The following is a 14,327-nucleotide window of genomic DNA, read 5'->3' as shown; positions in this document are numbered from 1 at the left end:
TTTTCTAGAAGGAGTGTGTTGAACGCATTGAGCTCAGCTCCAGAGGTCTCGTGTGTCGTTGTATGTGTTGCACACATTGAGCCCAATGTGTTCAGCTGGAGGAGAGATTAGCTGTTACTGAACACGGCAAACCTCCAAACTAACTACAAGCTCACGCACTTAACTTTACTACTTTTCTTTACTAGGCTTAACATTACTACTTTTTCCAAAAAAAAAGAAAAAAAAACTTTATATCACCTTGTATTGTGCAGCCATATGCAACTGTGTAAATGCAGACCTGAACGCTTTGCAGGTTGTATGTGTGTCTTTCAGAAGTTTGCCCAGAGATGTGTTATTATTCAGGTAGCTGCTGGAAATCGTTGAAAACAATTACACTAATAATCACTATATTGTCCATCTTGACAACACTCAGAATGCAGAGTCTGCTTGCGTTCATACTTGATGTGTGACAGATTTCAATATACAATCATGCATGAAATCTTTTTTTTATTTTTTTTGAAAATGTTTTTTTGAAAAAGAAGAAATACATTTTGGAGCTGTCAGGACTGATTTTGTGTGAAACTGCATACAGTACAGATGTACTTCGCCTTACATCTGGGGCTCTACGCTTACATTTCTTTTTAGGAGAAAATGAAATGTAAGATCAATGACAGAAATTAACCTTCCCATTATGAGGCAATATTTGACTCCTTAAAATGACTTGCCAGGGATTTTTTTTGTTTGTTTGTTTGTTTTATAAGGGCATTTTTTCTAAGCTTATTAAATGTGTCATATTTTATGTCAAATTCATATTTTCTTATATTTATAAATTGAGTTGGAATAATAAGACACAATCAGGAAGAATAAGTTACCAATCAAATGAAATCAGTATCAACAAAATTCATCTTTGCACTGGAGAGGAGGCACAGAAGAACATATACAGACTGTTTAATGAGGCTCAGAAGTGGCATGGATGCATTTGAATTCATGATAACCATGTTATGAGATTAATGTTTCAAATAGAAAGTTTCGAATATAGAAATATTAAATGATTTAAATAACTAAAATTATGCTTTAAAAAAGAAACTAAAACCGCCGGTAGGGGGTGGCAAGTCAATGTCTTTATCACTGAATCATTCATTCAATTGATTCATTCAAAAGGCTGATTCATTCAGGAAAAAAGCAAGTGTCTTTATGAATGGGTCATTGAATCATTGACTCACTAGATTTGTTTGAAAACACATATTCATTCATAAACGAAACACCTGTGTTTGCTCTGAGATGCGCAGCGGTTCAGCTGTGATTTAGTTTGGAACTATTTTCATTGACGAAATAGAGCAAAATCTGACAATACTGTTCCTAAAATGTAAGTCAAACTTCATGTTTATTGAATTGTTATATAAAATCAATATTACATTTGCAATCTCCCTTCATTAAGAAGCTGTCACTCATCTCAGTTTATCGCGATATCACAAACTCCCATTATGATCAATGAAGTTGTCTAGACTGCACAGTGAATCTCTTATTTACATCATGTCTGCACTCTGTTATAATGAGAGGATTAAAACTCCAGCGTTTTGAGCGGTGAGTAGATTTTAACTTAAACGCCTCTGATTGGCCATTGTGTTCAAGAAATCATCAGATTTGCTACATTGCTCAACGCTGCAAAAACACGTTCTCTTGAGTTCAAACACAAATACCACTGGTGCATTTGCAAAATCTGTTTGTCCAATATTATTTTCAGCTGAGGGTGCTCCTCTAGCACTCCCGTAGAACCGGGCCTGATCGGGTCAGTCACAATGGTGCTCCTAAATACTTTTTCACAGTTGCACACAGCCATTTTCAGTTGCAAATATGAATGAAATGGCCGCACTATAGAGCCCTGATATCCACACACAGAGAAAAGCAGCTCTGGCTATGGGTAGCATGAAGCTGAAAATCAACCATGGATCATTCAAAACAGCAAACCTCTGGGGAATTTATCTGTTCATCTGCTGTAATAACATGACCTGTATCCACGTGCACACCGAAGCACAACCAAAACACTGTTCACAAGGGCCAGAAGTTATACAGTGTAGCTTCAAGCACTTGATAGAAGTAGATTTGACAGCCCGGGCCTTCAGGCTCTATTTTTACTGCAGTCCGCTGGGTGTTTGAATCAAACACTTAATTCAGTCCAGACGCACTTTAACTACCCAGCAGGCTTCACTTCATCTGACCAAAGCAAAAATAACAGCTCAGATCAGTCTCTGGTGGAGCAGCTTTTATTTCCACACTGGTCCTCACAGCACATCTTCTCCCGTCTCTCTGCTTTTCTGTTCTCTGTAGGCTGTGGCTGTACATTTTGACTATATTACATTTACATTACATCACGTTCATATAAGATGCTAAATAAAGTGCACAAGTGACATTATTGGCAATTAGGTAGCTAAAATACACAATGTAAACCAGGCCTAAAATATTATTAAGATATTATTGTTCACCTAAAAATGAGTCATTATTTACTCACTCCGATGTTGTTCTAAAGCCGTGTGACTTTCTTTATTTTTTGGAACACAAAAGGAGAAATTTAAAATGTGTGCTGCCACACTTGTCCTTATAATTGCACTTCAAGCTTTAAAAAGGATGCAAAATGATTATAATGGATGCCATTCGACTCATGCCGGATGTTCCAAGTGTTCTGAAGCCATACGATAGGGCTTGGCAAGAAATAAACTAAATATAATCTTGACATTTGCCACTGGAAAAAGCATATCTTTTTGAGAAATCAAGGTTTTCCCTGGAGATTGAGGTAGCATCAATATGAGATGTTTATTAAATAAGTTTAACATGACCAAATCTTGCAGCCCTACTTTATCATAATGTTGAATTAATTGTTTACATCCCTAATTTTTGTTTTTGTATTTTAATTTGGCATATATGCTTGAACATACATATCCTGATCATGATTAAAGTGACATACAGGTCTTAAGTTTGGAAGGTCTTGAAAAAGGTACACTATATTCAAGTCTTCTGAAGTCATATGATGGGGCACAGGCCAACTTTAAGTCATTATTCGCTAATCTTTATGGATCTCCAAATGCTTCAAACTTGGCATGTCACATTACAGTTGGCAAATGTTATGCCAAAACATCAAATCATTACTAGTTGCCAGGTAACTGGCCTTAGTGGTTTGGTCACAGCACCACCTTACTGCTCAAAGTGTCCAGAAAGCATTGTACCTTTGGAAAACTCATCATACTTATGCATCCTCTCTCTGTTTGTCTGTCTCTCAGTGGTCATACTCTCTGGAGAAGCCGAGCACAGGAAGTTTGTTCAGCCTGGCCTGGTCTGCAGATGGCACTCAGCTGGCGGGAGCCTGTGGAAATGGACACGTCCTGTTTGCTCATGTCGTGGAGCAGCGATGGGAGTGGAGGAATTTTGAAATCACACTCACAAAGAGACGCACGATGCAGGTACACACAGTGTTATCAGTGTCAGTCATGTTGCCGTTATAGAAGAGCAGCGATGCTTCTCCCATCAAACCTGTTAGGAACACGTCCGGCTCATATTGCACTTCAAAATCAAAGGAAAGAAATAAGACATTTTAATTACGAAGTAAACAAGAAACAGGTGAAGGACAGAATTAACAATGGTGACAAACTAGGGTAAATAAGAGTCCTGCTGAACCAGACATGACATACATAGTGCACCATTTGAAGGGACAGCCATCTGTATTGTTGTCTGAAGCCATAGTGGAGTGCACTCATTCAATCCCATAAACACTGGTGCAGGGAAGCACTGCGTGTGGCACAACCACACTGTCAGTGTACACAGTGTCTGCAATCCGCTCATTGGTTTTCAAGTTTCAGCTCAAAATACCCCACAGATCATTTATTATAGTTTGTGAAATTTGCCCCTATTTGGGTGTGAGCAAAAACACACCATTTTTGTGTGTCCCTTTAAATCGGACTCAGGAAGAAGTTACAACTTTTAGTATGAAACTGGACGTTTCTGAATGGTTAGTTGATAAATTTATGTAGTTGCTGTGGAGTTGATTCAACTCATCGACTAGCATGTGCCGTCATGTTAATCTTTTGTTCAAAACCCGTATGGACGCCCACTATACATAGCGTACCTGTTTGTCAATCAGAGCCATACACACCAGGCTAATGTTTATGATTGCTATCAAATGCTGTGAATGGTCTAACGTAATATTTTTTCCAAAATATCGCTTAAGAGAAACGCTCCTTTTTTAGCAATCGAGCTTGTCAGGGTCAACTTCAGGCTGTCCAAGCTAACGAGACTCTAAATAGTGTTCTGCGCTCATCTGTGCAAAACAGTTAGCATGCTTTGATCGAACTTTTGCCATAGCGTCAGAACTGGTACATCATTTTCACTTGTGAAAACAAAATGGCGCCACCGTGGGTGGAAACGTACAGATTAGATCCCCTTCCTACGTCACTAGGGGAGCGAAATCTGAGTGGTTTGTTTTTTCACATGCTTGCAGAGAAAAGCTTAACAAAACAAAGTTACTGAGTTGTCCTCTTTCACGTTTTCTAGGTTGGTAGATGCAGCGGGGACCCAATTATAGCACTTAACCATGGAAAAAGTCAGATTTTCATGATATGACCCCTTTTCTAAAGCAGTATGAAGATAGTGTGACTGCAGTGCCGTTTGTTCCTATTAATCGGGCTGTGATCGTATATATACCGTACACGATGACCTATAATGCTGTCATATCAGTGCTTCAGACTCCAATCAGAGTCTGAATAGATTTCTAATATTAGCTTCACTGTTTTAACCTTTAGTTTTGAACTCAAATGTTTTATAATGTGAAGCTGTTTTTGCACTGATGCAGGGTTATTATCGTTAACGAAAACTGAAAAAAAAAAAAAACATTTCTTTACTTGAAATAAAATAAATAGCTAGCTGCCAATGTAGCATTTCTCATCTTTGTTTAGTTTAAGATGAAGTACTAAAATAAAAACTATATACTAAAAAAAAAAAAATCAGAAATCAGAAAATTTAAAAATAAAATTAAAATTAAAATAAAATTTAAAAGTAAAATAATCTTGCACTGATGTTATACTGATTCATTCATTTGATTGATATGAATCATCTGTTTTTTTTTCTTTATTTACATGAAGTTACAGGTAAAAAGGGTGTGAGTCCTTCATACAGTATTCTGGAGAGCACTGAGGACCGGTTGTCTGAGGACTCCAGAGTGTGTTTACATTTAAGAAAAATGGGCCGTACCATATGGGCGTGCTCACACACACACAGTCTCAGTATAGACAGCCATTGCAGCTGTTGATTGTCTGTGTACTCCCTTCTGTGTGTGTGTGTGTGTGTGTGTGTGTGTGTGTGTGTGTGTGTGTGTGTGTTTGTGTGTGTGTGTCTCTGTATTTCCTCTAGGACAGTCACCTATATAAAACTACAAATGAATGGCTTGAATGCTCATTTGTGCTTCCTCTTTCCCTCGCTCCTTCATCCTTCAGCCCACGAAACGGAAATCACAAGCCAGCTAAATGTGGAGCGTTTTCTAGCAAGATTTGCCACTCAATGAGAGTACACAAAATGTGTACAAACTGAATTTTACATTCAGCATAATTTGCAGTTGGATGTAAATTGAACAATGAATAAATTGAACAATGGCAAATATCTTCCACCATGAGAAGTTCACTGATATCATGACATAGTGGTGGAGATGATGAATGCTCATTACCTAAAAGCAGAGTAACTTCACAAGTCATTTTAAAAAAGTCTCACACCAAAAAGACCTGTTTTACGCTAACTCAAAATTTCGGCATGAAGATTGGGTCTGATATTTTTTTATGTGATTTGTCTGTTCAGACTAATGCGTAAAAAACAGCAGACAGGCTGAATGAAAATGCAGTTTCATTCTCGGACAGTAGGTAGTGCTTATAGAAAAGCAAAAATACCTCAGTTACCCAGTACACAAAGTGCTGCGCAACTTGATGCCATGTTTGTGTTTGGTCTTTTCAGGTGAGAAATGTGTTAAATGATGCAGTAGATGTTCTGGAGTTCAGAGATCGGGTCATCAAAGCATCACTGGCTCACGGTCACCTGGTGGTCACCACCTCTCTGCAGTGTTACGTCTACAGGTGCTGCTTCTTCCTTTCATTCACTCCCTCACATGTCAGTAAATCATTCGGGGACTATCCTAATGCTCTGTTGTGTTGTTTCAGTGCTAAGAACTGGAATACTCCACTGATCTTTGACCTGAAGGAGGGTACGGTCAGCCTTATCGTGCAGGCGGAAAGGTGAACTGGTGCTGTTTGATTTTTATCATGGAGAAATATGTAGTGTCGTGTTGGAGAGCACAGTTCGCCACTCTCTCTCACACATACTGTTTCTTTGCTCTTCTTGCGCCAGGCACTTTCTGTTGGTGGATGGAGCAGAGGTCTATGTGTACTCATATGAGGGCCGTTTGGTGTCATCTCCCAAGAGTCCCGGCATGAGAATGGACATCCTGAACACTCAGTCCATCTCCCTGAGCAACGACACCATCGCCATACGAGACACAACTGATGAACGAGGTGCGGACGAGTTCTCCTGTAGTGCTGTCAACCTCATGTTCAGATAGAGAGAGGGCTAATACATGTAGTTTAGCGTATTGTAATGCTTTGTTAACACGCCAGACCACCTGCTGTAAGGAGGCCAAACACTCCAAAAGTGGGGCAAAACTGCAGCGCAAGCTGTGATTTTACATGAAGACCTTTCAAACATCTTATGATGTTCATGTTGTACTCTGATCAGTCACTGTGGAACTCTGCTGAGCCTGTGTATTCTTTCTCTTCTCCAGTCGTCTTTCTGTTCGAGGCCCAAACGGGAAAAGCCATTGGTGATGGCAAACCTTTCATCCACAAGGTAGACCCACACAAATAAACACACATACCGTACATTGTGTCATTCAGGAGTGAATTTGGAATACCTTTTCCATTTCGCTTCCCAAAACTTGAATCATCTGAAGGAAAGAGAATTAAGGTGAATTGAAATTTACAGAAAATCATGCAACTGCAATAAGTGTTTTTAATAAACTGCAGAGTCTGTGTCTCCAGTAGTTTGTTGTTGTTCTGTCTCTTTTGTTTCTTTTTCCGGACTGTGAAAAAATGGCCCGGGCCAGTGACGCCACCTTGTGGGCCAATTGATGTAGTGCAAAAAAAACTAAATCACATGTGTGAGCTGATCATGTAGAGTTTGCGCTGTGATAATGACATTTATGTCATGCGCACAGTTCACATGCCCTAGCGTTTGTGTAAAAACCAATGTATACACATCTGTGCTCGTCTCTCTGTGTAGATAGAGGTGGTGTTAATCGCACTGGATCAGTGTGGCCCATCTAATGACAGAAGGATCGCTTTGATCGATAAGAACCGTGACCTCTACCTGACCTCTGTGAGAAAGCTGGGCCGAGCTCACAGCATCTATAAGATTGGTAAGAATCCAGAAGGAAACTCTGTGTCGCTGGTGAAGTCACACTGAATTCAGTCAAGCATCTTTATTAAGGTTTGATTCATTTGAATTGAATCTTTCTTGTCCAGGTTCGATGGTCGACACTGTAGCCTGGAACGACTCTGCTAACATCCTGTGTGGAATCCAGGACAACCAGTTCACAGTGTGGTATTACCCTAGTGTGGTGTTTGTGGACAAAGACCTGCTCCCCAAAACCATCTTCACCAAGGACAGCAGGTGCACACACACACACACACACACACTAACTTCATTGTGTACACATCAGTGTCTGCTATTTAAAAGCGGATCTGAGAACATTCAGTGACAAATGCACAGTCATATATAGAGGATTTCACCCAGCCTCAAATTAACCACCAACACCAGGCTCTTCGGGGAACCACGTCTGCAATTTATTGACAGAGGACAGACAATTAACACACACCCCTTCAGTTTCACTCTCTTTCAGCTGACTCTCTCCAGTCACAAGCTGTTCTGAGAATGTTTTCTATACAATATAGTCTTGCATCACATTCACAGTAGTCAATTTCTCACTTATAAAAATTCACACAAAACATAAATTATAAAAATAAAATTACATCAACAGTACATTTATTTACATTAATATTATAGACAATATATCTCAATTTGTGAGATCGTATAGTGGTTTTTCTTTTCTTGTGTTATTAAACATACCTGCAATTTATTGACACGGGACAGACATTTAACACACACTCCTTCAGGTTCACTCTCTTTCGGCTGAAGGATGTAAAAAAAAACACATTAAGTACTGTCCTCAGCAACTGCAGTTCATTTACACAGGCCAGAGATTTGGCTATAAACATAGATTCTGACATAAAAATAAAAATTACACGTTTACTACATTAAAAGACATTTCTACAGACTCAATCCACCGAGAATTATATTTTAGAAAACTTATTAACACTGAAATACCCATGCTCAAATTTGGCTCATGGGGCGGCAACATCAAACGAACATGTGAACATAAAACTCTGAATAGACATCAAACCGCTAACAGGAAAACAAATACATACTTTTTTGGTTTCACAACATTTTTATGATTGATATAAACTCAAAGCTTTATTTAATAAAGCTTATCTTTGCTGTTTAATGAGAAGCACTAATGAGAGGCAGGCTGTTCTGTGAGAGCAGGCGCGAACGGTCCATTACCGATGACGTCATTCACAAGATAACTCAAAATATTAATTATAAATAAAAATACCCATTTTTCTTTTGTTCCACAAAATAAACAAATGAAAAATATGATCCACTGACAATAGTATAACCAAAACAAATCGTTCAGAAACCATTTCACTATTTCAATATAGTAAAACACACTGAAAAGTTTGCTGGAACAGTTATAAAAAACTCTCAACACTACACATAGCCATCAGTCATTGGTGATTTGTGCATTTCTAGGACCTGAATTAGATGACTGAAAACACTGTTTCTACTCTTAAAGGGTTAGTTCACTCAAAAATGAAAATTTATGTCATTAATTACCCACCATCATGTCGTTCCGTAAGACCTTCGTTCATCTTCAGAACACAAATTAAGATATTTTTTATCTAAGTCTAAGAGGTTTCTGTCCCTCCATAGAGATCCAACACAACTACCACTTTCAAGGTCCAGAAAGGTAGGAATGACATCATTAAAGTACTCCATGTGACTCCAGTGGTTTAACCTCAATTTTATGAAGCGACGCAAGTGCAAAAACACTTCCACATCTGCGACGTGGGTTCACTAGATCATAACGACGCATACGTTTTGTGTTTACATGAGCGCTGACATTGTTGCGTGAACACATTTTGGATAATATTATTTTGCAAGTAAAGTAGTAAATTATGTTGTTGTTTTTTCCATAAACAATGCTCTCGCGTCGCTTCATAAAATTGAGCATAAACCACTGGAGTCACATGGTGTACTTTAATGATGTCTTTACTGGACCTTGAAAGTGGTAGTTGTGTTGGATCTCTATGGAGGGACAGAAACCTCTCAGATTTCATCAAAAATATCTTAATTTGTGTTCTGAAGATGAACGTAGGTCTTACGGGTGTGGAACGACATGATGGTGAGTAATTAATGACAGAATTTTCATTTTTAGCCGAACTAACTCTTTAAGCCCAAAGTATCCACCTTATTTTGATGACAAATTTCTGTGAATGTGTGAGACTTCTGATTCATTATCCACTCTAGTAAACAACTAGAGGAATATCAGTAAGTGCAGTAAACGGTAAAACTGTTTGTGCTACAAACCAGTGTGTTTATGATTACAATAATTTAAAATAATATGATAACAAATACAAGTTTGCACTATCAAGTAGCATAACAGTTTTTGTACAGCTAAAATAACTAGAAGCGGCTGACACCGCTAGTCTTGCACATTCTTCTTAGATGATAAATACACTAGGGATAACATGAATCCATAAGTTTAACTCTTATTTTAAAAGTAAGCTGGATACTGCAATATACGTTATTTCGATGGTCCACTTTAAACATTGTACTAACTATAAGTAACACATGTACTCTGGGTGATGTTGAATCATGTCTTCTGCAGTGAGTTAAGTCGCTCACCTCAGATCGTGAGCTATGTGGGCACTCAGGTGACTGTCAGACGGGCGGACGGCTCTCTGGTGTGCACCGCAGTGTCGCCATACCCAACCTTACTGCACGAGTATACCGGCAGCGCCCGCTGGGAGGATGGCCTCCGCATCTGCCGCTTCGCTAAGGTCAGTGGAGCGTGCAGTGCTTTCTTGTGTGAGGGTAAATATGTGAGGTAAACAGAGGTAAAGATACATATAGAGTAAATGCTGTAGCTCAGTGGTCTTCACTGCCCTGCACAGTCTACATCCAACCTGCTTCCGCACACTTGGATTTCACACCAATGTGATTTTCAAGTGATCCTGAAGAGCTTGATCAGATGGTTCAGGTGTGTTTGACTAGGGTTAGTGGGTTTTGCTTCCTTCACGTGCTATCGGAAATTTCATAATTCCCACTTCTGAACTCGTGATTACGAGCTATTTGCATTCAAGTGCTTTGTTGTTGGAATGAACAGGAATCATGGAGAACACCAGATTTATTCTTGCCTGTTTATTGAGAAAACCTTATTAAAGCCAAAATTATCATTTTAATTAGTGTCCCATGCATTGACAACCATTCTGTAATTTTGGTCAACTGATATTTTCGCTGTGTACAAAACATACAATATGCTAAATGATTATTCAGATATGTAATATCCACTGCATTAATGACAAGACAAGACGATCTACCTGTTGTGGGAAAAAACACTAATAAATCATACCTGTCACAGCAGTAGTTCTCCCCTCCACCATGTTTAAAGTTCATGGCCCACCCATCTCGGGAATTTGGGTATCAAAATTATTTCCGAACTTCCCAGTGGTAAACACGACTTCAGAGGGTGTTCATGTGCAATTTTTTACCTAGGAAGTTCGTATTTACAATAATTCTGATAGCACGTGAAGGCTGGGTTAGTGAGGGTGCATCTTAGTCAGCTCTCTAGTTCAGTAGTCAGGGCACTGATCAGGGGCTCCTTAAAAAGTCATTCGCTTCCTAAAAAGTCCCACAATGCACCGTGAAAACCAGGGGAGCACTGATGCTCACTATGATGTTCCCTTAACGGAAGTTCTGAAGCGCGAAACTTAAATCACCTGAGCCATCTCACTATACATCATGACACACTATAGATGTTTTTTAAAATACAAACCATTATTTAATTATATTTGAGAATAAACATCATTAGACAGGTAATGAACATAATCTAGCTAACATTTATAACTTATTTACGGCTGAAATGTTGCACATATATGTAACAAGCAAAATATTTTTCCTAATGTACTTTAAATAAAAACAATATAATAAGGATATCAGCTCTGCTGTTGTTCAAATATACCAGTAGTGATGTTGTACAATGAGGACGTTGTCACGTCACCGGAAATAAAGTCTTTATTTTACTCATAAACTGATAAACCTCATTATGAAACCTCATTAGTCTTCCGGGTGCTGACGTCATATCTGCATCTCTATACATATGTATTTTAAGTCATTTTACTGGTTATTGTTCACTTAGGTCTATTTTTAGTAACACAAAAAAAAATTGTATTAATCGATTAATCGTTAAAATAATCGACAGCTTAATCGATTACCAATAATTTATTAGTGACAGCCCTATTATTATTAGAACAATACTGCAGAATTCTTACTGCAGTTAGCGGCCCCGTCCTCTGCCCGCCTTCGCTCTTCTGCCTCTCACGCTCTGAAAAACTGAATTATTCCAAACTTTTGACTAATTATTTTACCTGTTAATTTAGCTGACAGACTAGGGCTGGACAATTATGGCCTAAAATCAAAACCTCAATTAATTGAACATTTTACCTCGATTACAATTAATGAACGATTATTTTGTTTCTGTTTTGTTTTTGTTTTTTTGCCCTCATAGTTCACTTACAAGGTTTGTACTGTAAATATGATTGACTATTAAAGGTGGGATATTTTTTCCTATTGAAAGAGTGATTGACATAACAGCTCACTATCAGCAGTTATTTTATCTATGGTTCATAACATTTCTTACAGATTTCTGCTCGTTGTAAATCAGATAAAGATAAATTAGCACAGTACCAGTACATAATGAGAGCAATTGCGTGTGTGAATTAGTCATACTGACTCTCTATTAATTGTGAAGCTGTGGGTTGTAAATAGTTACTTCAAAAGTAGAAAAATATATGCTATAATAAGTTTTGAGTTTCTAAGCTACTTTAGTGATAAATCACAGGACAGTGCTGACAACTAGTTTCTACATTCCTCAGTGCGCGCAATCGTCAGGTTTTGTACAGCTATTGTTTGAATGAGTGTTCTTGCCACAATGCAGCTGCGCGAGCACGGTAGCTCGATATACGCATCCGATCATCTAATCGTTCAAATGTCCAAACTGGCAAACCGTAAAACATATAGAACTGACAAAGTTTAGTGAAGACGCAAGGCTCACCGCTCGCACGCGTCTCTGTGTGTTGACTCGGCGTTCACCTGCGTGTTGACTGGACTTGTTTTTAAGGAGGAGGTATTAACAGTATTAAAAAACTGAAATAACCGACGTGGGAAAATTACGCCGGTTAGAGGTTCTGAATTTCGGTTTCAATTACTTTTTGATTAATCGTCCAGCCCTATGACAGACTCTCTCTTCTGGCTGTGTTTTGCTAATTAATCAATGTGGGTTTGCTCCATTAATTTCCACTGACACAAACGCAGCAGCTTTACACATCAGGCATTCTGCTTTAAACTGGACAAATCCTTAAGTGAACTTACACTATCACAGAACTGAACATGTTTAATCTGTCTCTTACAGGATCAGACGCTCTGGTCGTGTTTGGCAGGTCTGGCGATGGCCAACAGGGAGCTGAGCACAGCAGAAGTGGCGTATGCAGCGATTGGAGAGGTGAATCTGAGAGAATACCTCACATCTGAGTCTCCTCTCTGTCTCTTTAACACTCGTCTTTGTCTCTGGTAGATTGATAAGGTGCAGTACATCAACTACATAAAGGATCTGCCGTCCAAAGACTCGTGTCTAGCTCACATCCTGCTCTTCAGCGGGCACGTGCAGGAGGCCGAGGCCACTCTCCTGCAGGCCAACCTCATTTATCACGCTATCCAGATCCACATCAACCTCTACAACTGGGACAGGTGTGTGCCGTCACCGACACGCGTCCGCTCCGTGTGTGTGTTTTGTGCTCATGTGTGTCTCTCTTCACAGGGCTCTGGAGTTGGCGGTGAAGTACAAAACCCACGTGGACACGGTGCTCGCTCACAGACGGAAGTTCCTGCAGGACTTCGGAAAACAGGAAACCAACAAGAGATTCCTGCAGTATTCTGAGGGAGTATGTTCATATCTGGAGCACTATTCAGATGTTTGACTGTCCTCACAGAGACCTTGTCCCTTCTATAGGGCTTTTTTGTGTGTGTTTTATGTTGTAATGTATTAATGTTTCTGTCATTCCTACTTGTGCTCAGGTGGAAGTGGACTGGGAGAAGATCCAGGCTAAAATTGAAATGGAGTTTGCTAAAGAGCGGGAAAGAGCAGCCAACTCGTCCATCAGAAGCAGTGTGTCCATTCGTCGCTGAACACATAGTTCAGGTGAACTGAGGCTTGGATCTCATACTCTTCAACACTGACTTACAGCAGGTGTATAAATTCATATCTCAGCACCTGAAAACTAAACATCAGTCTATTAACAGACATCATGTTTAGTTCAGCTGTTATTTATATCTTGTTCTTGATTTCATGAAGATTTTGTAACAAGAATGTCTTGTTTTTGTATAACACAAGTTTGATTTATGTTTATGCAATAAATGCAGATTTGAAGTAAAGCTTGTGTTGGTGATAGAGTAAATGAGACCTGTTAAAATAAAGATTTAAAAAAAAAAAGAACTTGCAAAAGCAAATAAAAAAGTGATTTCAAACATTATCATTGGTGGATATTAAAGCAAAAATTGTGAAAATGAGAATGTCCAGAATATAATTCCATGCACATTGAGTCATTGGAAGTAGAAAAAGTAGGGATGTCCCGAGCTGATCTCAAGGATCCGTATCTGGGCCAGCATTTTTTAACTGATCCGTATCAGCTATCCTAAGCCAAGTAAGGACTCAAACTCGAACAGGTCGCCCGAAGCACAAGTGCACTACATGTCAGAGCACTGCATATAAGACTATCAGCTCAGACAATTATGGGCCAGTTGTTCAAAAAAGTTTAATCTGGATCAGAATGATCTGGATTTGGAAATCCCATGTTCTGCTATCCAGGATCAGGTACTTTTGTGCTGGTTTTTCAAAGCAAAATTGGATTGGATCACCCTGATCTAGA

The 14,327-nt window shown here is 39.0% G+C and overlaps 1 protein-coding gene across 2 annotated transcripts in view; it reads left to right on the top strand.

The window, feature by feature from the left end:
• ift80 (intraflagellar transport 80 homolog (Chlamydomonas)) overlaps positions 1-13,833 on the top strand; it is a 36,671-nt gene extending 22,838 nt beyond the window's left edge. For both annotated transcript variants that reach the window (XM_051863569.1, XM_051863568.1), the window contains 12 exons: positions 3,255-3,434; positions 5,968-6,086; positions 6,171-6,245; positions 6,358-6,521; positions 6,788-6,852; positions 7,285-7,420; positions 7,527-7,674; positions 10,013-10,184; positions 12,815-12,904; positions 12,977-13,149; positions 13,220-13,343; positions 13,477-13,833. In XM_051863569.1, coding sequence (XP_051719529.1) covers positions 3,255-3,434; positions 5,968-6,086; positions 6,171-6,245; positions 6,358-6,521; positions 6,788-6,852; positions 7,285-7,420; positions 7,527-7,674; positions 10,013-10,184; positions 12,815-12,904; positions 12,977-13,149; positions 13,220-13,343; positions 13,477-13,587 — 1,557 coding nt within the window. In that variant the 3' untranslated portion in view covers positions 13,588-13,833. The remainder of the gene's footprint in view (positions 1-3,254; positions 3,435-5,967; positions 6,087-6,170; positions 6,246-6,357; positions 6,522-6,787; positions 6,853-7,284; positions 7,421-7,526; positions 7,675-10,012; positions 10,185-12,814; positions 12,905-12,976; positions 13,150-13,219; positions 13,344-13,476) is intronic.
• Positions 13,834-14,327: the final 494 nt, after the last annotated feature.

This window comes from Ctenopharyngodon idella, chromosome 15 (genome assembly GCF_019924925.1).
Source record: "Ctenopharyngodon idella isolate HZGC_01 chromosome 15, HZGC01, whole genome shotgun sequence".
NCBI lineage: Eukaryota > Metazoa > Chordata > Actinopteri > Cypriniformes > Xenocyprididae > Ctenopharyngodon > Ctenopharyngodon idella.
The sequence above is the reverse complement of the archived record's forward strand: the minus strand, read 5'-3'. Positions and strand labels throughout refer to the sequence as shown.